General features: G+C 38.8%; 2 protein-coding genes across 10 annotated transcripts in view; one reads left to right on the top strand and one right to left on the bottom strand.

Annotated features, from left to right (window-relative positions):
- Positions 1–10,373: 10,373 nt before the first annotated feature.
- On the bottom strand, positions 10,374–19,237 carry FBXO48 (F-box protein 48). Of its 4 annotated transcripts, none has more exons than XM_007476718.3 (3): positions 19,102–19,237; positions 14,096–14,437; positions 10,374–13,164 (listed from the first exon to the last, which is right to left on the bottom strand). In XM_007476718.3, exons 2-3 carry the CDS (start codon positions 14,399–14,401, stop codon positions 13,003–13,005), a joined length of 468 nt encoding a protein of 155 aa, XP_007476780.2. In that variant the 5' UTR covers positions 14,402–14,437; positions 19,102–19,237; the 3' UTR covers positions 10,374–13,002. The 4 variants fall into 4 exon arrangements, with proteins under 4 accessions (XP_007476780.2, XP_001374518.2, XP_007476782.2 ...); XM_001374481.5 differs by having other exon boundaries at positions 19,061–19,170; XM_007476720.2 differs by lacking the exon at positions 19,102–19,237 and adding an exon at positions 18,674–19,043.
- APLF (aprataxin and PNKP like factor) overlaps positions 19,206–23,324 on the top strand; it is a 77,335-nt gene continuing 73,216 nt past the window's right edge. For 2 of the 6 annotated variants that reach the window (XM_007476721.3, XM_056823549.1), the window contains exon 1: positions 19,528–19,657. In XM_007476721.3, the coding sequence (XP_007476783.1) occupies positions 19,562–19,657 (96 nt within the window). In that variant the 5' untranslated portion in view covers positions 19,528–19,561. Of the gene's footprint in view, positions 19,423–19,499; positions 19,658–23,324 lie in introns of those variants that run through there. The other 4 variants (XM_007476725.3, XM_016427922.2, XM_007476722.3 and 1 more) reach the window with 4 other exon arrangements.

Raw genomic sequence — 23,324 nt, 5'->3', positions numbered from 1 at the left:
CCACTGATATGGTTTTACTGTCTATTTCTTCCTTCAATTCTCCTAGTTTCTCCATTAGAAATTTGGGTGCTATATTATTTGGTGCATACATGTTGATTAATGATATTTCCTCATTGTCTAAAGTCCCTTTTAACAAAATATAATTACCTTCCCTATCCCTTTTGATCAGGTCTATTTTTGCTTTGGCTTTATCAGATATCATGATTACCACTCCTGCCTTCTTTCTATCAGTTGAGGCCCAGAAGGTCTTACTCCATCCTTTAATTCTGACCTTGTGGGTGTCAACCCGCCTCATGTGTGTTTCTTGAAGACAATATATGGTAGAGTTTTGGATTCTAATCCATTCTGCTATTCGTCTACGTTTTATGGGTGAGTTCATCCCATTCACGTTCAAAGTTATGATTGTCATTTGTGGATTCCTTGGCATTTTGATATCCTTCCCTAATTCTAACTTTTTCTTCTTTGGCTCTACCTTTTAGTCCAGTGATTTACTTTGAATCAGTCCCCCTTGTCCCCTCCCTTGATGTTTCCCTTTTTAGTCCCTCCCTTTTTGTTCCCTCCCCCTCCCCCCTCTCTTTCCCTCCCTTTTTGTTCTCCCTCTCCCCCTCCCTCCCTTGGTTTTCCCTTCTCCCTACCCTTGTTGGGTAAGATAGAATTCAAGATCCCAATGGATCTGGATGTTTTTCCCTCTCAGAGTTGATTTCCCTGAGATTAAGGTTTAAGTAAAAAACCCCCTCTCTTCCTCTCCTTCTTATAGGAGTTTTCTTCCCCTCCCCTTCCCATGTGAATCTTTGTGTGAGAAAGATTTTTCTATTTGGTCTTTCTTTACCCCCTATTTATACATTACATTTTCCCCACATATTAGTATACATAGATTGATATAAATGTAGTCCTTATAGAAGAGAGTTTGAGTAAAAGAAGAAGATAACATTTTTCCTCTTTCCTTAATATTTACCTTTTCAGGTATTCCTTGCTCTTTGATTTTCGGTATCAAACTTTCCACAGAGCTCTGGTCTTTTCTTTGCAAAAAGTTGGAAGTCTTCTATTTTGTTGAATGCCCATACTTTCCCTTGGAAGTATATAGTCAGTTTTGCTGGGTAGCTGATTCTTGGTTGAAGACCCAGCTCTCTTGCCTTTCTGAAGATCATGTTCCATGCCTTACGATCATTCAGAGTAGAACTTGCAAGGTCTTGTGTGACCCTGATTGGCATTCCTTTATATCTAAATTGTCTTTTTCTGGCTTCCTGTAGGATTTTTTCTTTTGTTTGATAGCTTTGGAATTTGGCAATTACATTCCTGGGAGTTGCCTTTTGGGGGTTTAGTGTAGAAGGTGTTCTGTGAGCTCTGTCAGTGGCTGTATTGCCCCCTTGTTCTAGAATCTCTGGGCAATTTTCTTTGATTATATCTTGTATCACCATGTCGAGTTTGGTGTTTATTTCTGGCTTTTCTGGAAGTCCAATTATTCTTAAATTATCTCTTCTCCCTCTATTTTCCAGAGATGTCACCTTGTCGGTGAGATATTTTATGTTCTCTTTTAATTTCTTGGTATTTTGGCTTTGCTTTATTAATTCTTGCTCTTTTACACGATTGTTGTCTTCCAGCTGCCTGATTCTGGCCTTTAAAGCCTGGTTTTCCTTTTCAGTTTCATCACACCGGTTTTGTAGATGCGTGAATTTCTTTTGCATTATTTCCCACTTTTCCTCCCAGAAGGCTTCCATCTTTTTGGTCATTTCTGATTCAAATTCTTCATGTGTTTGTGGAGAGTTTCCATTTCCTTTGGAAGGTTTAGGAGCATTTTCTTGTGCATTGTCTTCTATCTCCTCTGTATTTTGTATTTTGGTTCCATAGAATGTGTCCAAAGTCTACCCTTTCTTCTTATTTTTCTTGGGATTTTGGGGCTTCTGTGCTTCTGTGGAATTTGCCATCTCTGAATGTGGAGGATTAGCTTTTCTTATCTCTGTCTGGTGTTCAGAGGCTTTAGTCCTGGGCAGATTGTTGGTTCTATGAGCTTTCCCTGGGTTGCCTTAAGGCAATGACTTTCACTGGAACTGGAATGGAAGGGTTGGACCAGGGGGCCACACTCTCCCCCGGTTCTCTCTGCTTCCCTGCTGCTAAGGTGCCCGCTCGACTGGACTGGGTTGGGTTGCTTTCCGGAAGTTGCCTTCAGAATAGCTGGCCGTGAGGCTGTTTTGTCGGCCCTGAGGGTTGCTGTTGTTTCAGAGGACCCTGCTTTCTGCGGAGGAAGGAGCTGCGGCGAGGGCAGTGACTTTCACTGAGACTCCGATAGAAGGATCCAGCCCGTGAGGCTGTCTTGCCTGCCCTGAGGGTTGCTGTTGTTTTTTCAGATGACCCTGCTCTCTGCGGGGGGAGCTCCGAGGGCAGTGACTTTCACTGGGACTCGGATAGAAGGCCCTGAGGGTTGTTGTTTTTTCAGAGGACCCTGCTCTCTGAGCGGGGCGGGGCTGTGGCTTCTCAGAGCCTTGGACTCTGCACTCCTACCCCTTAGGTCCGAGTGATCTCGGGTTCTGGCTTTTGAGGGGGGCCGTACCTTTTGATCCAGGTCCAGGTCCAGGAGGAGGGTTCCCAGGGTCTGTGCTGTTGATCGTTTTGAATTTCGGCGCCTTAGGAGCTTATAGTTTGAGATCGGTCGGGAAGGGTTTTCCGGAGATCTGAACTTTAGCTTTCTCTAAGCTGCCATCTTGACTGGAAGTCTAGACCTGAGTCTTAAAAGAGAAATCAGTCAGTTATTTAACACTCACCACAAGGTCTGACTAAACAAGGATACTAGTGACACCAGGCCAGTGTCCTTCCTCAAAGAGTCTTCCAGCCAGAGATTGTTTTCAAAGGGCCTCTCTCAAGATCCTCCAGAGCTCCTACCCCAGAGGGACAGAGCCCCTCAGAGGAGCTCCTCAAGGAGCTCTCCTCCAGAATGCGAGTCAGAAATCCAGATCCTCTTTCTTGCTCTTCTCTGAGCTCTTATTTTTAAGGGCAAAATCTCCTCTGTCACCTCTCCTAAGTCCTTACATCTACCAATCACTGTAGATGTTTCTAAAGGACCGCCCATTTTTACAGCTGAGTAGTTTTAATCTCTTTAGTAAGTCAGGAAAAAATGTTGCTGTGTCGACAAATTTCATTAAGAAAAAACCTCTGAATAAGTTATCACCCTTTTAGGTTTAAGTAGTTTACAAGTTGCCCCACCTTTATAGGTACTTAGTATCCCATTGTATCAATTCTAAAACAGTCATGACTCAAAGAACTTCCTGTCCCTTCCATAAGCATGGATCAAAGTACTTTCATTGTTTAGCAAGCCATTTCTGTCCTAAAGCAGTCTTAAGTAGGATGGAGCAGGGACACTCCCATAGCTAGGAGCCCCCACACTCAAGTAGAGTTCTCACCATCTGCTAGGGAATTTTTTTAATTAGAAGATTCCCCAATGGGGGAAACCCCTAACATTCATAAGTCTGAGAAATTTTGAGGTTTACAGGGGCGGGGCTTGAAGTGGTATTATTAAAAATGGTAGTGCCACACCATATTTGTATTTTTAATGTTGAAATACTCAATATGATTCCCTAGAAAGCAGAACTGTCATTGAAAAAAATGAAAAACAAATGGACTAAACCAAGTATCTATAGAGGAAGTTTGTGATGTAGGAAATATAATTTCATGGGCAACTAAGGGGTCAGTTTTCAAGATATTTGAAAGAGGAATAGACCCCAAAAGTATGGGAAAAATCACAAACCTTATTGCTTTTACCCTGAGGCAGTTGAGAGAATGTCTATAATTACTCTTTCATATGGTAATTTTCCTATCATTTTTGCCCAAATTTTATAATAATTTGCACATGATCTTTGATGAGTGTTTGAGAAAAGAACAGGGAGATTTTTATATATGTTATTCTCCAGCACATCACAGCTTTACAATAAAACAGTTTGTTTAGGTTGTGATTTAGAAGGCCTATTGGGTCTTTCTGGGGGATTTGTAAAAAAATGTGGCCAAGAGTCACAGAAGTACTAAAAAGTCACTAAATTGCCTTGGAAGTGAACACATGAGGGAGATCACAGATTGGCTGAAGTGTAGAAGTAGGCAATGAAAACACTTCTGGGCTCTTTAAAATTACTTTCTTTGGTAATTTGACATTAATCCACTAGATGGTGCTCTGAGGTTTCCATTAAGTAAGTAAGTTTGAGTAAACATTGTTACATTTGTGCTTGTATCCCAAGGTTTTTTTTTAAATCTCCAGGTTTATTTTAAGCAGTTGAGGTAATGCAGATTCCAGTTTGCTGCAAATATTCTGACAAGTTTGTCTTACAGTGAGAATTCTTTAAAAACGAAGTTTTGTTTGTGAACCCCAAGTTTGAATTATTAATTTTAAAATGCGAATTTTTTCAAACTCCCCTTCCCCTCTATTAATTCACAGTAATGCATGATATTAAAAAAAAAAAAACAAAACCATAGCCAGATGTGGTGTGATGTGTCCTTCTAATTTCTGCTAACTGGGGAAAGCTGAGATTGTGGATCTCTATTTCTCAGGAGTTCTGAACTTCAGTAGTTCTAGAAACCATTTGATGTCGTCCACACTAATTCTGGTACAAGTATGGTGAGTATAGAGAGTGAGGGGGCATCAGGCTGCCTAATGAGGGTCAAATTAGCCCGAGTTGTTAAGACATAGGTCAGATCTCCCTTGCTGTCTGGTATTGGGCCAATGAGTGGCTACTACATTTCTAGCCTGGGTGAAAGAAAGGCCCAGCCTCCAAACAAATAAATGAGTGAATAAACAAACTAATAGACAAATAAACCAACCAATGTAACACAAACATTGAAACCATAATTCCCTTGTAGGATTTTAAAGAGCTTTATTGGAATTTTCATTCTTACAAAAAAATCTTCAAGAGTGGAATAGGGAGGAATTCAAGTGCATAGTAAAAATAAAGGTTTCCATGTCTTTAAATATTCTTTAAATTTTGTTCCTTTCAGTGTTTACAAATAGACAAATCACAACATAGCATTTCTGTCTTGAGTCAATTTGTTTTAACTTTTGAAAGTTAATATTACTGCATAGCATCAGATCCAGAACTGGAATGGACCTTTTAATTGGAGGCTATCTTATCTAACTAATTCCCTAATTTTGCAGAGAAGGAAGGACTTTTTTTGTGACTTTTTCAATTCATCTTTCAAGTTTGTTTTCTAGAATTTCTCTCTCTATTTACATATAGATAGTACTTTCCCTTGGGTTTTCTAACAGAAAAACAATTTTAAAAAATTAATCTGCTGCTGCTCATTCACTCAATATTCACTTGATTTTTCAGTAGGTTATTAGAAATTACGTAGGATGACAAAACATTTTTCAATACTTTTTTTGCAGGCTAGTCAAAAGAGATCTCATTGACTGAGGATGGAGATGGAATATAATCTTGAATGTGAAACACATATGTATGTTTGCATATATATGTACATCTGATTACATATGGTTAATTGCATCTTTTATATATATTAATTCTATATTTCATTATAAAAGAAACATTAGAATATATCAATATATAAATATCTGATAATAAATGGCAGCAGGATAACCCAACAAATAATCAGAAAGATGAGTTCAAATTCTATTGCCAACATTTACTAGTTGTATGACCCTGGACAGATCACTTAACTTCTCTCAGCCTCAATTTCCTCATCTGCAAAATGGGGACAATAATAGCACCTACTTCAAGGATTGTTGTGAAGATAAAATGATATATTGTATGTGTAAGGGAGAAAGAGTATTAATTGTAAAAGGGTTGGACTGGATTTATTTAAGAGTGTGGTTGCTAGGAATTGTAATAGTTAAAAGAGTGTCATAAACTGTTACAGATAAAAGAGTGGTTGCCTTAAACTGTGACCGCGGAAATATGGTTTCAAATCAAAAATAAAGTGGTCGCCAGGGAAAAATTCCCAAATATGAAATATACCCAAGTCAGCTGGGTTTTTATGGAGATTTTCATTAATACAAATAAGGAATTAATGAAAGAGAGAGAGAGAGGAAACAATGAGAAAAGGGCTAGGCCAGCCTAGGCCTTAAGAGAGAGATCAGTCGGTCTTTAATCCACTCACTACAAGATTTGTCCCAAGCAAGATTCTAGTGTTCAGAGAGACCCACCAGTTCAGCTCTCGAGCTCCACTTAAGGTTCCAAGGCTGAATTTCGCTTTGGCAAGCTGCCCTCCTCAGAGAGAGGTCTCAGAGAGAGAGTCCCTTTTCTCAGCTTCTGACCTCCTTTTAAAGAGAATTTTCTCCTATGTCACCTCCCCTAAGTTTTCACATCTACCAATCACAGTAGACATTTTCCAAAGGACAGACCATTCTTAATTCACACCTGAGTAGACTAACTTTTGAATAATTCACACCCGAGTAGACTAAAACCTCACCCCTCTTTTGTTAAGGCTTGTCTGTTACAAGTTTTCAAGTTGCCTGACCTTCATAGGTACTTAGTACCTTCCTAAAAATAGACTTAGCTTAAGGCTTTTGCTTCACTATAAGTATGAGTTAAGTACTTTTTCATTGTTCAGTAAAGAGTTTACAACATCTTTCTTCCCCTAAAGTATGCTTAAGTATGGGTGGAGTAGAGTTCTCACATTCCTGACTAAGTCCCTTCACTGTTTAAAATGGGGAATGGTCTTAACCAAGTGTTCTGAAGTAGGGTCTGAGAATTTTTAAGATTCACAGAATTTAATTAATTCCAAAGAGATTTTTAATTACAAATTTATTTACAAAATGTAGAAAGAGTGAAGTAAGAAATCAGAGAGAGGACAGGGTAAGAAATCTAGCCTAAGCACTAAGTAATTTATCTTCTGCCCCTCCCTCTCCCTCCACCCCCCCACTCTGGCAGGGAGAGTTAGTTTCAACCGGCCTCGGCAAAGCCGAGGACCTGGGAAGTTTCTCAAGAGGATAGTTCTTTCCTGAGGCTGGTCCCTTCATAGAAAAATCAGCAGTTAAGAGCCAGCCTTTCACTCATCATGTGTCAGTCCAGTCAGCAGATCCCTCTGCCCCTCCACTCTAAGTAGAACTGCCAGTAGAACTCCAGCAGAAGTTGAAGTCCAAGTTGAACTCCCAGAAGAACTGAACTCAGGAAGTTGTCGCTCTCTTTTAAAGACACTTTCTCTTATATCACTTCCTGTGTCTTCACCTAATTTAAGTCTACCAATCACAGTTGATGCTTTGTTTTTTATGACTGCCCAGGCGCAGTCAGTTGATTTTGATTCATCACCCACTATTTCATACATGGGTCATAGACCTCCCACTTAACGTGTGAAATAGGATGTTTACATCTTTGGTGATTAAATCTAAAAATGGGCAGATCTCTATACTTAACTTTTAAGTAGGGTATTTATACTTTTGGTGATTAAAATCTAAAACCAGGCAGGGGTTACAATTTAATCTTCACAATCACAGGAGAGTTAATTAATTTCATTGTTATAATCAGGGGAGAGTTAAATTTAATCTTCACATATGTAAAGTGCTTTGTGAATCTTAAAGTGCAATGGTAAATTCTATCATTGTTATTATAAGTACATTTGCAAGGAGAAATTTAATCAATTGTTGGTTAGATTGGAGTTTAACACTTGGATAAAAATGGCTAAAGGAGGTAGTTTCCTTCAGATCAGTAAAATAAATTTGTATATAAATGATGGTACTTTAAGATGTATTGAAAATAATAGAAAGGGAACTAGTTAGTCAGGAAATATTGAAAAGGGGATAAAGCATAAAACTCCATTTGTATATATTTCCATATATCTACATGTATGGTGATATATCTACAGATAAATGCTTTATTAGAAATTATAATAGAGTTGGGCAGCTAAGGGATGCAGTAGATAGAGTACTGGGTCTGGAATCAGGAAGACTCATCTTTTGGAGTTCAAATCTTACCTTAGACAGACCCTGAGCAGGTCATTTAATCCTCTTTGATTCAGTTTCTCATTTGTAAAATAAGCTAAAGAAGGGAATGGCAAACTATTCCAGGATCTCTGCCAAGAAAACCCCAAATGGGGTCATAAAGAATTGGATATGACTGAAATGATTAAATAATAATAGGTCAGCAATCATATGAAGCAGGCAGCTTAGTACAAGTCGTCCATCACAGTATGAGATACATTAAAATAAAATGCAAGTTCTTTGAGGACAGAGGCTATACATATCAGTCATCTTATATCTTCTAGTAATGACAGAGTGTCTTATATAGAATAGGTGCTCAAAGAACATGTACTAAATCAAATGTAAATAACTACTCAGTTTTCAGATTGATTTGTGCCTCACTCAAAATTTTTAAGGCTTATCAGATGAAAGGATATGAAAATATTTTGTGATAATAATTTACAGTACAAATAGTCTGTACTGGTTCTAATTCATGTTAATCCATTGAGTTCAGCCTCAAGATTGAGATGTTGTGGGACATACTGTAATATTTAGAATTATGAGGCTGGTTGTAGCTTAATAACTTTATTAAATCAAAAGTAGTAGAAAAGAGAGGAAAAAGTAGGAGAGAGATAGAGAGGTATTTAACCTTTATAATCTGCAGCTGCCATTAGGGGCCTCTAGCTACAACCCAGTAGGGGTCCACTCTCCTTAGCTTTTTTCTCTACTCACTAACTGTCCCATGCCACATCTCAGGAACCAACCCTAGTTTCTTTTTTTCTTTTTTAAACCCTTACTTTCCATCTTAGAGTCAACATTGGGTATTGGTTCTAAGGCAGAAGAGTGGTAAGGGCTAGGTAATGGGGATTAAGTGACTTGCCCAGGGGTGCAAAGAAGTGTCTGAGCTCAGATTTGAACCCAAGACCTCTCATTTCTGGGCCTGACTCTCAATCCACTGAGCCACCCAGCTGCTCCCTCCCCTCCCCGGTTCTTAATTTGCCTGGGCTGCCCATGGGACAGAGCCTGTGCATTGTTTCCTGTCTCATTGGTTCTTAACTTCCAGTGATCCCTTTTTCCCAATTCTGCTGATATTTGGCCTCCAGATGACATCATGTGAGTGACATGGGGAAAAGGAGAAATTCAGATAATACGAAAAAAGTTTATCTACTGGTCAGAAGGAGATTCAAGAATATAGCATTGTTTCAAGTGGACATGTCTTTCCTTTGCATCTGCATCTGTCGCTGATGGAGAGCATCCAATAAATTGAAACCAGAATGATGAAGGGCCTTTAGTTCATGTCATGTGGGGACTAGTTGAAGGAACAGTGGCTGTTTAACCTGGAGAAAACTTAGAGAAGATATAATAGATGTACTTGAGTATTCGAAGGACTGTTATGGAGAAGAACTATTAATTAATAACTTAATCCATATAGGACATTAAGGTTTATAAAGTGCTTTATGAATATTCTCATTTATCCTCACAATAACCTTAGAAAGTAGGTGCTATTATCCTCATTTTACAAATGTAGCATCCCATTTACATTATCATCTTGAAAGTATTATTGATGTATTGTTATTGTAACCTAAGTACTCATATACCAGACACATGGTCATGTTACTTATTGATCATTGTATTTCCAAATCTTCAGTCCAGAGGTCCTGGGCAGGGCAGTAGCTGCCACAGGATACTAACCACCTCCTTGTCAGACCACATTCCTTACCAAGTCACATGTTTGATTAACCTCCTCCTGTATGATTATGTGATTGTCAATTGAGACAATGTTAAATTCTATGCCATGTCACATGTTCATTAGCTACCTTCCATGATTATTCAATATAAGTTTGGAAACATGTGCAGCACCCTCTCATCAGAGGAGCAAGCATGATGGAGCCCACATATTTTAATTTCTTGTCTCTAAGTCTTTCTTCCTTTGTTGCCTTCTGCCTCTCTCTCTCCTTCTCCTCTCTCTCTCTCTCTCTCTCTCTCTCTCTCTCTCTCTCTCTCTCTCTCTCTCTCTCTCTGTCTGTCTCTCTCTCTCCCATTTTCCCTCAGTTTCCAATCTCCTTCTCAGGTGTCCAGCCATGAATATATTAATTTGTGGCTGCAGGCAGCTACCACAAATGAGGAAATAGACACAGAGAGGTTAAGGGACTTGCCCAGAGTAACATAGCTAGTAAGTTTCTAGGGTAGGATTTGGATGCAGAACTTCCTAATTTCTAGTCCAATATTCTATCCACTGCACCAACTAGGTGCTTTTTAATTCAATTGCAACAAGGAGAAAGAACTAGGAACAATGGCTGGCTGAGATTCCATTTGGTTTTGAGTTAGACTAGAAGAATGCTGGGATCCTTTTCACTTCCTGGATTCTGTGCACCTGATTCTGTAGGTGGGCACCTACAGACACTGGAAATATTTAACAAAATAAGCAAAATGATGTAACATATACATTTTACATTTAAAAATCAAGTCAACATGGAGCCTGTTGGGATTCTTCTATAGAGTTTAATACCACTGTATGAGACATCGAATAAGGGAAATATCAGATTTCAAAATCCAAGATCAAAACACTAATTAGCCACTTGATCTTGGACAAGTTTCTTCACCTTGAAAGCTTTCCCTTATCTGTAAAACACATCTATAAATCTATGGGACTCTTGTGAGGATAACATGTGAGAATGGACAGAGAGATAGGAAAATACCATAAAAATACTGCAAATATCTGAGATTGTTAAATTACTGGGCTATTATTCAATGTAGTGCATATTAAACAGTAATGAGAGTAGTTAAAACATTTTTTTATGCTATTTAACAACAACAAGAAACATTTATCTAATGCCTGCGATGTACTGGGCATTATGCTGATCACTTTACAAATATCTTATTTGATTCTTCCAAAAAGTCTGGGAGAAAGATGCTATTATTAGGCACATGTTGCAGTTAAGGAAACTGAAGCAGAGGTTAAGTGACTTATCCAGGGTCACACAGCTAGTAAATGACTCAGATTGGATTTGAATTCAGGTTTTACTGATTCCCAGACTGGGGTTCTCACCACCATCACCTCATTCATAGATAGGTCATTCATTTGTTAAACACTTAACAGGAACTACTTTAATATTTAAAAGAATTGTAGGGAATTGAAGAATAGGGGATAAGGAAGGTTTAGGGAGAGAGGGAATATGGCTGCTGGTGAGGTAAAAGGAGAGAGATACCCTTGCTGAGAGGCTATCTTTGAAAATTGGGGTTCCCAAGAAATGGGACACCTATGATAGCCTGAGGGGATGTCTTCTCTATTGATTGATGTTGAAGATAGTCCAGAGCAGGTAAGCACGGATCCCCCTGAGGGACAAGCCTCCCCCCTCCAAGGTCGTCCAGCAGGGGTCTGATAAGGACTATTTATGGTTGAATGACTGTCCTGAGGTTCAGTTTCTTCTATGTCTCCCTGAAATGATTGTCCTCTTATCTGACTGCAGTTATTTAAATAAAGATGAATTTTAATAACAAGTTTGGATTGGGAAATATCAGGGAAGAAGGAATCCAGATTTTCCTAGAATGGGTTTGAATTTCCTCCCAGCTTCTGAGCTGAGGCCAGGCCTCACCAGCTGGTGGAGGGTTTCTTTTATTCCTGTCTATGCTAATCTATGCTAGTTTTCTTAAGTTCAAAATCTTAGCAGTAGACAGCAAGAGGAAGAAAATGTTCTGACTTTCGGAGCTGGTTGAGCCTGTCTCTTCAGGCTGAGGCCCCTAAAGACTGGCCTTAAGTTCAAACCGCTCTCCTTAAATCCTTTTGTTCGATGACATGATCCCAGGAATCTAGGTAGGGCACACAGTTGGGAAAATCGGGAATAGAGGCACTTCTAACCCAAGGCAGGGTGAGAGTGCTCCTTCCTGTCCCAGGTCCAGGAAAGAGAGTCCTGAGACCAACTGTCACTCTCCAAGTTCCCTCCCCCCACCGTCATTCTTGTCAATATCTTCTAACATTCCAATTGCTGTTTGTTCCACCTGAGTGGCAGAAAGTCCAAAACTTGCTTCAGTTTTCCTTTCCACACTACTCAGGATGCTAAATGCTAGGAATACAAATACAAGAGAAAAAAAAAACAGTCATCAATCCACTGGAGTTTATGGGAGAAGAAAGTGTAGGAGGTGGGAGTGGTGGTGGAGATAAGAAGGCATAGTAGAAAAATCCAGAGAATCAAGAGGGAGCTAGAAGAGAAGAAATGTCTTTTTAAAATTATTTCCCTCCTGCCTTTCCTTTGGAATCTCAACCTTGACTTTCTTTACCTGTCAAATTAATCTTGGTCAAACCATTTCACCTCTCTGGATCTTTGTTTCCTCTTATTTGAAATAATTCAGTTTGACTAGATACAATATTGAAATAGTAGGAATGGAAAACAAAGAAACAATACAAATAATAATGGATATAATGTAAGTCAGCCAGCATATAGTGTATATGAGTAAAAAAGTACCCCCAAACAACTTCACATGTGGACACAAACACATTCAAGATACAAAAATGTGATGATGAAAATACCTTATAACTTAATAGTAGTTCTAAGTGCTTTAACACCCTTTATTTGGTCAGATCTGTTTGCTGTTGTTAACAATCTAAAATACATCTAGTTAGAGAAGGAAGTTTGCTTATATGGTTGGGGACATTTTCCCAAACACCTGATTGTTCTTTCAATCTTTTTTTTTTAATTGCTTATCATAGAACACAATTTAAGAGTACACTATTTTAAACAAAGTTTCTTCCTGAAGATATTCAACTTTTAATTTAAAACATTAAGAACCCCAATTTATTCAAATTCCACTGTTTTTCCTATTATTTCACAATAATAGTATTTTATAAAACCGGTATTACACAAATCTTGAAAGCAATCCTTTTAAAAATATCATCACTGGAATTCCATTCTTTCAATAAAAATATCAAATACATTTTTTTAGGGGAAGGTGTAAAGTGCAAAATAAAAATAAAGGTTACATTTCATATAAGATTCCTTTAAAAGTTCAAAATAAAAACAAATGAACAATAAGCAAATAACAGTACATAGTATTTGCACCATAGCAATGTTTGCTTTTGACTCTTGAAAGATGAGATCTCTCCTGGATTTTTCAGTTTATCTTTCAAGTTCTGCTTCTAGAATTTCCCCCCAGGTCTCTGCATCCATAGGGCACATGTTTTTCTCTGGTAGGCTAATGTGAGAGCAAATGTTGCTATATCTGCCACTCAGCCATTCATGCTTTACCTTACTCTTCCAATAGTTCCTCAGCAGTGTTACCTGAAAAAAGTAAGCAATTAGCTTTTAAAAACATGTTGATATTCCTACATTCAAAGAAACTGAAGTAGTCATAGCAGAGTAACCATTACTGTAAAAGGCCTCAGGTTCAAGCCATATGAAAAGTGTTAAGGGAAACATGTAGCTGTCTTCAAAGTCTATAATATGGTTTCCAATTAATTTTAAATTTGCCTTTTCCATGACCCCTTATTGCTTATAATATTTATTGCATTATGATCTCCAAAAGTTGCATTTATTATTTCTGCTTTTCTGCATTTGGTTGTGAAGTTTTTATGTCCTAATACATGGTTAATTTTTGTATATGTATAATGAACAGCTGAAAAGAAGGTAAGGGCTATCATATGGAAGAGGAATTAAACTTGTTCTGGATGGTCCCAAAAGGGTAAAAGTATCAAAGAAGGATATTCAGGGTTGATATAAAGAAAATGGAAACTCTTAATAGGTTCTTGGATCTAAATCAAAAGCACATACAGGCCATATTAAAAGTGAAATGGGATGCTTCTAAAGAAAGTAATGTGTTCTTTCCCACTAGGGTATTTTAGTAAAAGTTAGAGAATTATTTGGTTGGCTTTGCTGTGGAGGAGATTCTTTTTTTCAGGTACTAGTTGAAACTGATGGTTGCCAAGGCCTCTTCTGACTCTGAAATGTTGTTATTCTAAGAGTTACAGCCTCCCTCAAACTCTCTATATTGATTATATTGGCATATGTATGTATACATTATATATATTTATATATATGCCATTATAAGAACATTGATAAGGACATTTTATTGTAAATTAGGATGAAAAAGTCAAAGGAAGTAGTTTTGAGCTATATAATGTATTAATATATGGAATTAGGGAATTTTTAGAATGTTACTTTTTCTGTTATAGGCATTACTTATAACACATCAGTTTTTAGTGTTTAAACTTACCCTCCATGAATATCCATTTCCTCGATCGCCATCTATCTCTTTTTGACATATTGCTCTAACAGTCAAACAGTGGTGTTTCCATAAGTAGTCACAATTCTTGATTGCTTGATTCCAGCTCTTGCATATTGTTGCAGCCCGGCATAAACTCTGAATGTCAAGTTGGCTAAAGATTTTAAAAGTTACTTCTGGAGGTAATATTTCAACAAAATTGTCTTTATTTTCTTTCTTCTTCTTATCAGGACAAACAGGGTTGAGGTCTTTACCAGCAGTAGGTGAATTACTATTTCTCTTGGAGATTTTCTGCATAATTTGATGTTTTAGTAAATCTGTTTCACATATGACCTAAAACAGAGTATTTACAATACATTTATTTTCTTTCTTTAGTCCACACTATAGATGCTGCTCACATTTTATCATTTTATTCTATTCAAGAATCACTTTCTTTTCCTAAATGATAACCCTTGTTTTAAAAGTGTAGGAATAGTAAATGTGTGAACCTTAAAAATTCTCAGACCCTACTTCATAAGGTTGGATTGTGAACCTTATTGTGAACCTCAAAAATTCCCCATTGGGACCATTCCCCATTTGGGCAGTGAAAAGTAACTTAGATCAGGAATGTGAGAACTCTACTTCACCATACTTAAGCATGCCTTAGGGGAAGATAAAGTTGTAAACTCCTTTCTGAACAATGAAAAGTACTTAAACCCATAATTATAGTGGGACAAAAAGTTCTTAGGCCATGACTATTTTAGGACTAATACAAAAGGGGTGCTAAGTACCTATAAAGGTCAAGCAACTTGTGAATTTACAAGGAACAAAGAGGTGAGAAACTTACTCAGATATTTCCTGGTGTGAATTACTCAAAAATTTACAGCTTCTTAGGTGTGAACTAAGAATGGTCTGTCCTTTGAAAACCGTCTACTGTGATTGGTAGATGTAAGAATTTAGGGGAGGTGACATAGGAGAAAATTCCCTATATAAGGATATGACAGTCTCCTAAAGAATAAACAGTCTCTAAGGATGCTGTTGGGAGAGAGCTCTGAAAAGAGTCTCTAAGGAGGCTCTGAAGACAGTCTGAAGGAGGATGACTCTGGCTGGAACTCCCTCTGAGGAGACTCTGTCCCTCTGAATCCTTGCTTGGACAGATCTTATGGTGAGTGATTAAGGACTGACTGATCTCTCTCTTAAGACGCAGGTCTAGGCCATGTTGGCTTAAGGCCCTTTATACTTATTCCTTTCTTATTCTCTCTCTCTTTCTTTAATTACTCATTTTTATGAATTAAATTCTCTATAAAACCCATTTGACTTGGGTATATTCATAATTGGGAATATTTCCCTGGCGACCACCTTATATATTGATTTAAAAACAAGACACTATAGTGAAAACATATTTTCTGTGGTCACAATTTACTCATCCACTCTTTTATCTACTACAATTTATGTCTTCCACTATTTTAATCACTACAATTTATGACAGATCAACCATTTTAATTATTACTAATGTTAAGCATTTGAACCTTATGAGAATATTTCAAAGCAGTCAGTGTAAAAATATTTCTATTTTACAGATGAGGAGACTAGAGTTCATAGAAATTAAATTACTTTTGCCCAAGGTTACATAGCTAATTAGCGGCGAAGTTGGTCTTAAATCTATTGACTCAAAGTCCAGTACTTTTTCTAATATATTACAATACTTTAAAATAATGTAGAAATGTTTTTCCAAATGGCAGAATCCATATTTTAGTTCAAAATGTTTTAACCCAAGTTTGTTGCTCATGTGTTAATAAGTATGTGAAATTAAATTCCCTTAAATTATAAATTCATTTTATTAATTAAAAAATAAGTTATTTAAATTTTAAAAATTAGGATTCTTGATATCTAGCAAAATTGACAATGACCAAAAACATTGTGCAGTTAATCTCTTAGTTGTCAGTTTCTTAATAGGCTATACTGAATAGTCTTAAGCAAAAAAAAAGTTGGCAATTTCAAAAGCCTAATAGTTTTGTTTTTTAAAGAGCTGTGTAGCTTATAAAAGCATTCACAGTAGTAAAAATAACACTGGAGTCAAAGTCACTCTTCAATTTTCTCCTTTTGTGATTTGTATTATTTTATTCATAAATTCTGAACCATATTATCTCACCTGTAAAATGGAGAATTCTTATATTAATTCACAAGACTGTTTAGAGAAAAACCCAAAATGTTAGCTATCACAAAGTAGGTATTCATTTTGGCACTAAAGTAATGATAATAAAATTATAATAATAAAATTTATAAATAGCATTTATAAATGTATCAAACACTGTAAAGTACATTACAATGATCTCATTTAATCCTTACAACCACCTTGGGACATAGGTACTATTATTATCTATAATCTCCATTTTATAGATGAGGACACTGAACCTGATAAGTGACTTGCTTAAGAGTCACACAGTTTAGTAAGTGTCTGAAAATGGACTTGAAATGAGGTCTTTCCTGACTTTAGGCCCAGCACTCTATCTGCTATACTACCTTGTTGCCCCAAACCATCTGAAATTGCTAAGGGATTGAGATTAGAGTCATAAAGGTACCAAATCTAAACTGGATTATTTAGTGGATTTAGTGGTATAATTTGTGCTTTGGAAATAATCGCTGGAGCCAAACAGTCAGCACTATTAGTTGTAAAGATACAAAGAAACACTTAGATACTAAAGTCACATGACTATCTTTTCCCTCAAATAATTACTCTTGCTTTGTAAATTGAACCATTGACTTAATGATGGAATGGATTAATATTTATCTTATTAATATATTATTATGTAACATATTAATATTATTAATACACAATTACTGTGTATTAGTAATAAAACATATGTGCCTGTAATTTTCATTGTAGTATATCTATACTATGTCTGAAATCTTAGGTGCTGTGATTACTAGTGAGACAAGGTAAGAACAGGGATGGAAGATAAGGCTGTTTAAAACTGACCTCTTCTTCCTACAATCATATAAACCAATTCAATGCCTTACAGATACCAATGTGAAGTACCACCTTTTGGTAACCAATGTTTCATATATTTGGTTTTACATCTATATTACAAAAGGTTTCTCTTCATGTTCTTTTTAAAACTATATTAATTTTAGGACAAAACACAAATTGAGTATTAGATCATCTTTTAGATTTACTATTTAAATAATGAAAATTGTAACAAAAATGTAAAAAACACCCAAAAGAGACCAAAAGCTGACAAAAAACAAAGTCTTTTTGTGATTTTGTAAATGTACATGTTATAGTTTATGACAGAAGAACATCCAGTGTCCTCCTGGCACCTAATGTTAGGTGAAATTGAGAGTGGCCCCCAGCATATTTTGTGAACTCCCTATGGTGAAATTATGGAAGAACATGGAAAAGAGATGCACAGAATGAGCAGGTATGAATAATCTGTGATAGGTATCCATGGAAGGAACTCACAAATTGATGAGACGTTAGATCCATTTGAGAATCTGAGTAATAAAGATATTAAATTTTTAAATAACTTAAAACTCATCATTTTATGCATAGTCTCTTTTAAATGTTTGTGTATTTGTTACAAATTACTCTTTTCTTCCAAAATATTGTTCTTCTGAACCAGGTTTCTGTGTTAAGGTTTCCCAAACTACAGTTCCTACCATTCTGTTAATGTACTTTAATAGTTTTGATTCCTTCTTTGGAGTCTATCTCAAGCTGAGGTTATGATGCTGAAAATACAATAGAAACCTTCTTTTGATTGCATATCTGACTGTGGTCCCCTAAAAGGGCAAAGTTGTGAAGGTTTACTTTTCAGTACCAGGAACCCTCAAATATCCTGTAACTGTCTCTCCTCTATCAAAACCTCCTTTCAAAGTTCCTAAATTCGTCATTTACACCTTTATGAGTTTTAAGTCAGTTTACCATTTTAAGGGGGCCTCGGCCTTATATTTCAAAATATTTAAGCCTTTAAGTGTCTTCCACCTCTAATTATGGAAAGATTTGATCTTCAAGTGGTGGAGATATTTCAGGCATCTACTAGTAGCAGGCAGATGAGGATACCTTCACTATGGTCCTAAAACATGACCTTTAAAACCAAATGTGGTTCTTCCCACAAGACATTCCCTGACAACTGCCTCTGCCAGGACAATGCTCATCTCGGAATCCCGGCTTCTGGGAATTTCTTCAAGCCTCAATACTAAAGCCATTCTAGACCTTCTCTGAGACTAAGTCCCATTCACACTGTTTATATATCTTGCTTGTACACAGGCTGTTTGCATGCTCCCTCCCCCCTCCCGGCGCCCATTAGATTGCCTGCTCTTGGAGAGCAGGGACTATTTTTTGCACCCCCAGCGCTGTGCACATAAAAATGATAGTCGACTAATAAAAAATTATCCACAGCAATCCATGATTTCTCCATATACTTCCCCCCCCCCCCCTCCAGGATTGTAAAAGTGACGAATTTCCCTTGTCAAAGTGACCTAGGTTTGTTCTTTCCAAGCTATGGGGACACTGGACAACCCACTTTAACCTCTCTGGGCTTTATTTTAGGTCCTCATCTGTAAAATAGTTTTGATATCTGCACTACCTACCTCACAGTGTGGTGAGAAAAAGTACTTTGTAAACTTTAAAATGCCATTTAAAAAACAAAAGAAAACGAAAGAAAACAAAAGAGCAAAGTTCTTCCACCTCAGAACTTCCAGTTTGTAATCAGGGGATGACAGCTCCGTGAGGGAGAGGGCAGTCCCCAGGCACGAGCTCTGGGAAGGGTCTCACTCTCTGGGAAGGGGCCAGTCATTCGGATTGAAGAGCGGGGACCTATTTCCAGGGCCACCCTATAATTTGTAAGTTTGACAAAGACAAATAAACAACATCTGTGCCGATCATCTGTCACCGAAACCTGGGAGCCGGCGCGTCAGGCTTGCAGCTTTAGCGGGCAATGGGGGCGCGTGGGTTGCCGGGAAATCCGAGTCCCCTACCTGCTGGGGGCTCGGGCGACGGTTACGGGCCCCCTCCCTACCTTTCTAACCGCAATTTAAATTCCTCGGAATTCGAATACAGCCCCATAGTTCCAGCTGGCTCTTCGCCCCGCCCAGGTCATGACAGTCTCCTGTTTTTTTTGCGCAGGCTTACAGAGATCCGCACAGCGCCTGCTGGGAAGAGTAGTTTCTCTAGCTCAGATTCGGCGTAAAGAAGAAGGGAAGGCAGGAGGGTCAAGAACTACAAAATCCAAAGTCTCAGGGAAGCGGCGAGAAGGTGGGACACGCTGGGGGCGTTCAAACCTTTGGACTCGATTAAGAGGGGAATCCCCAATTGCGTCACTGGGGCGGGGTCGGCAAAAGTGAGTCTTCCTAGTTCTGACGTCTTGGTTTTCACCAAGTTCACGGGTACTGGGGCTAGTGGAAGCGGCTCCTCGCACGTTTCTCTGTTCTCCTGCGGGTGAGGCGCGAGGCTCGGCTTCGGCGGAAGCCCTTTTCTCTATGGCCGGGGGCTTTGAGCTCGAGCCGGCGGATGGCGGCCGCCGGGTGGCCTTGTTGCCTGGTGAGACGGTGATTGGACGCGGGCCGCTGCTGGGCGTAAGTGTGTGAATGGCTACCGGGTGCAGCCGGCCAGGAGTGGGGGTCTGCTTACCTAGTAGCCCCTAGGGCCTTTAAATAGCCCACAAACTCTTCGAAAGGTGATCCCTTTGTGAGACTGGCGCTAGCCTCAGAGAGATGCATTGCTTTTATTGTCACTTTTTTCTTCCCGAAAGCCGAGTCACTTTGTGTCCTTGGTGCCAAGATGTGCTGGTAATGCCAAAATGCAAGTTAGACTTTTAATTTTCATCTACATTAACATTTACGTGTCTAGGCAATCAATAGAACAATAAGCCAGTTCCCAGTGGAAACATTCGCCTGATTTCTGAGGTATAAATGCTCAAACCGACACATTAACTATCAGCTTTCTGCTCCAGCAGCACCTGTATTGTGACTGCTATGTTGTTCCAAAAGGTTGCTATTTGGGATGTTACATTTTGAGATTGTAAACAAACTTAACAGTACTTCAAAGTAATATCTACAAACAATCCCGTGTATGTTCTCCCCTCCCCCCACTTGATCCGTCCAACCCAGATAGCTAACCTTACTTCTGTCTTTATGGTACTTGGGTGGCGCTGTGGTGCTCAGAACTTGGGAGTCAGGAAGACCTTGCTGTGGGCAAGGCAATTAGGGTCTCATCCAAAGAACTGACTAACAGCTCAGACTGACTCCCTGGCTGCGAACAAGCTTTATTATAAGATAGTAACAGAGTAGTTTGTAAAGGTAGACGAAATTAGATTAGGTAAGGTAATTGATTAATCACAAAGGAAGAGGTCAGTTGTTTGGGTGGCTATTACGCTGTCATTTCCTAGGACTGATGTCACTTTAGGGTTCACTCTGCCCACAGAGGGGAGCAAAGCGCAGTGTACATAGGAAGCAACTTTCCCTCAATTTTTACTCTTTTCTGGGAAGACTAAGGAAGGCAGTGTGTGAAGGGAGAAATTGATGTTATTTGTAATGTAATGGTTATTAATAATCCAAAATGAATATGCCTAGGACCCCAGTAAAATTGGTCTTTCCTAGGATTGCCTCACCCCATTCAGAATCTAAGGGGTCAGTGAGGCAGAAACAATTTATGTCTTTATTATACTATACAAAGTATTTTTGGAATTGTGGAATGTGTCCTTCAAGTGAGGGAATATGCAAATTAGAACTTCCACCCAAACCCTGATGGGAGTGTTCCAACAGAATCTGTTATGTAAATTATGTATATATGTAAATCATGTAATAAGTTATGTAAATTAGAACCTTTAACTGACAAGAGAGTGTTCTGATTCCTTTGGGAGTTGTAGAGTGAGTTCCAATGGAGTATGCAGCAGGTCAAAGATGTGAGGGACTTTTCCCCAGGTTTTTCTTTCTCTCTCAATAAACAACTGCATTGTCGTTGATGGTTTTCAGGTCTCTTAAATAGTGGCTAGACACTGCACATAGCAGTGATTGTGAAAATTGAGCATCATTTGAATATAGTTCTGTGTGACTGGGAATCTGAACCATCTGTACTTGCTGTTCAGAAATTCCCCAACCAAGATCCTAGATCAGTGATAGCAAATGTTTTAGAGATGGAGTACCAGGCCCTGCCCCATCCCCCCATGTGCTGTGCCCCCTTACCACACACAGGGGAGGTAGGAAGCTCTTCCCTTGGGCTGCTGGGTAGAGGGGTGGGTGAAGTGAGGAATGTTCTCCGTAAGTAAGAAGGGGGTAGAGGAGTGGCCCAAGTGCTTGGCTCCCTTCTGGCTCTGTGAGCCACCCACCTTATTCCTTGGGTGTTCCCATTGGGCTGCTGGGTAGAGGGAGGGATAAGAAAAAAATGTCATCAGGCAGGGTAGAGAGGAGGAGGTGGGGATCAGCTTTGCCCAATTCCCTTTGCCTTTCTATTAATGACTCTGGGTGGGTGGGGGAAGGTGGCTGCTTGCCCACAGAGTGCTTTGCATGCAGTCTTTGGCACCTGTGCCATAGATTTGCCATCACTGACCTAGGTTATGAATGAAGATTCATTCATGTAGAGTTTCTCATAATTTTAAATCTAAATAGCTCATATGCTTTATCTGAAAAGTGATCCCATACAAATCAACTAGTTATTGTTTCTATGTTCTTTTAATTGTTTACAGCTATTTGGCAGGGTTTGTGGGACATTTTGGCCCACATCAACACTAATCAAATCCTGCCTCTTAGCCTTATTAGCTGTGTGACTATTGTTGAGTCATTTAAATCTGTTTGCTTCATTTTCCTCTTCTGTAAAATGAGGATAATAATAACTCACAGGGTTGTTGTGAGCATTAAATGATAACCGTATATAAAACATGTTGTGAACCTTAAAGCTTGTTGTTCAAGCCTGCAAGTCATGCTGGGATATAGAAATGAGCGAATGACACTATTTATTTTATGTTTGATTTACTAGAAATTTACCTTCTTATATATCTACATTTGTGTGGAGGTTATAGAATTTTATAGTCCAGTGCCCTTATTTTACAGATTAGAAAACTGAGATGCAGAGTTAAAGTGAGATAGTGAGTGAATAAGTGGCAAAGGCAAGTGTGAAGGCAATTAATAGTAGCCTTTATATATTGCTTTAAGTTTTGAATGGCAGCCAGGTGGCAACCTCTTCTTAGGTTCTAATCTAGCCTCAGACACTTAGTATCAACATGACCCTCTGCAAGTCTCTTAGCCCTGTTTACCTCATTTTCCTCATCTCTAAAATGAGCTAGAGAAGTAAATGGCAAACCACTCCAGTATTTTTGCTAAGAAAACACCAAATGAGGGTCACAAAGAGTTGGCCATGACTTAAAAAAACTGAACAAATCCCCAGGGCCCAGTATAGTGCCTGACACATACTAGTCACTTAATAAAATCTCATTCATTTATGGGGTATATGCAATAGAACCTCTGGTGAGGACTTTTTTTGCCCTTTTCAGGGCTTTAGTGTCCTTAAGTGTCCACCTGTTACCCAGTTCTCACCTGAGGCTCCAAGAAACTGTAGCATGCCTAACAACTACACCTAGGTAAAACAATCTTGGTAGATAGACTAAACCAGATTAAGGGTTATCTACAGGCTTCAAACTCATCAGTGAGTTAGGGGGATGGCAAGTCTTCTTCCAGTGGAATGGGCCCATGAGAACAATTTGTTCCAACACTTGAATGGGTGCCAAAGATGGCACATGGTGCTCTCTGTGGGCATACAGTCACCTTAACCCCAGAATTCATTACTAGAAAGGCAGAGGGACTAGGGTGGAACTGCTCCTCTCCCCCTCTCCACCAGGCCTGAGGACATTTTTTTCATATCACCCACCCCTCTGCCCAGCAGCCCAATGGATTCTTCCCTCCTCTGTGTGGGGTAAAGGGAGGGGGGCAGGACATGCCTGGCACTCATATGGGGGGAAGGGTTATGACACTTGGTCAGGGATGGAGTGGGGCCTAGCACTCCATCTCTAAAAGGTTTACTGTCACTGACCTAGAACTTGGTCAGACATGAAAAATGACAAGGTCATTCACTGCATTCCAGGCCATTGCCTTGACTTTTGTCTTGACACTGAATTTTGATGACAGAGTGTGAGGCTGAAGACTTTGTACCTCACTTAAATCCAATTCAACACAAGTTAGGACATCACCCTGTGATGGCATTGGCCACTGGTCATATTCGAAAACAAAGGATGAACAACAACAAATCAAA

This window comes from Monodelphis domestica, chromosome 1, assembly GCF_027887165.1.
Source record: "Monodelphis domestica isolate mMonDom1 chromosome 1, mMonDom1.pri, whole genome shotgun sequence".
In the NCBI taxonomy this organism is placed as follows: Eukaryota; Metazoa; Chordata; class Mammalia; order Didelphimorphia; family Didelphidae; genus Monodelphis; species Monodelphis domestica.
The sequence above is the reverse complement of the archived record's forward strand: the minus strand, read 5'-3'. Positions and strand labels throughout refer to the sequence as shown.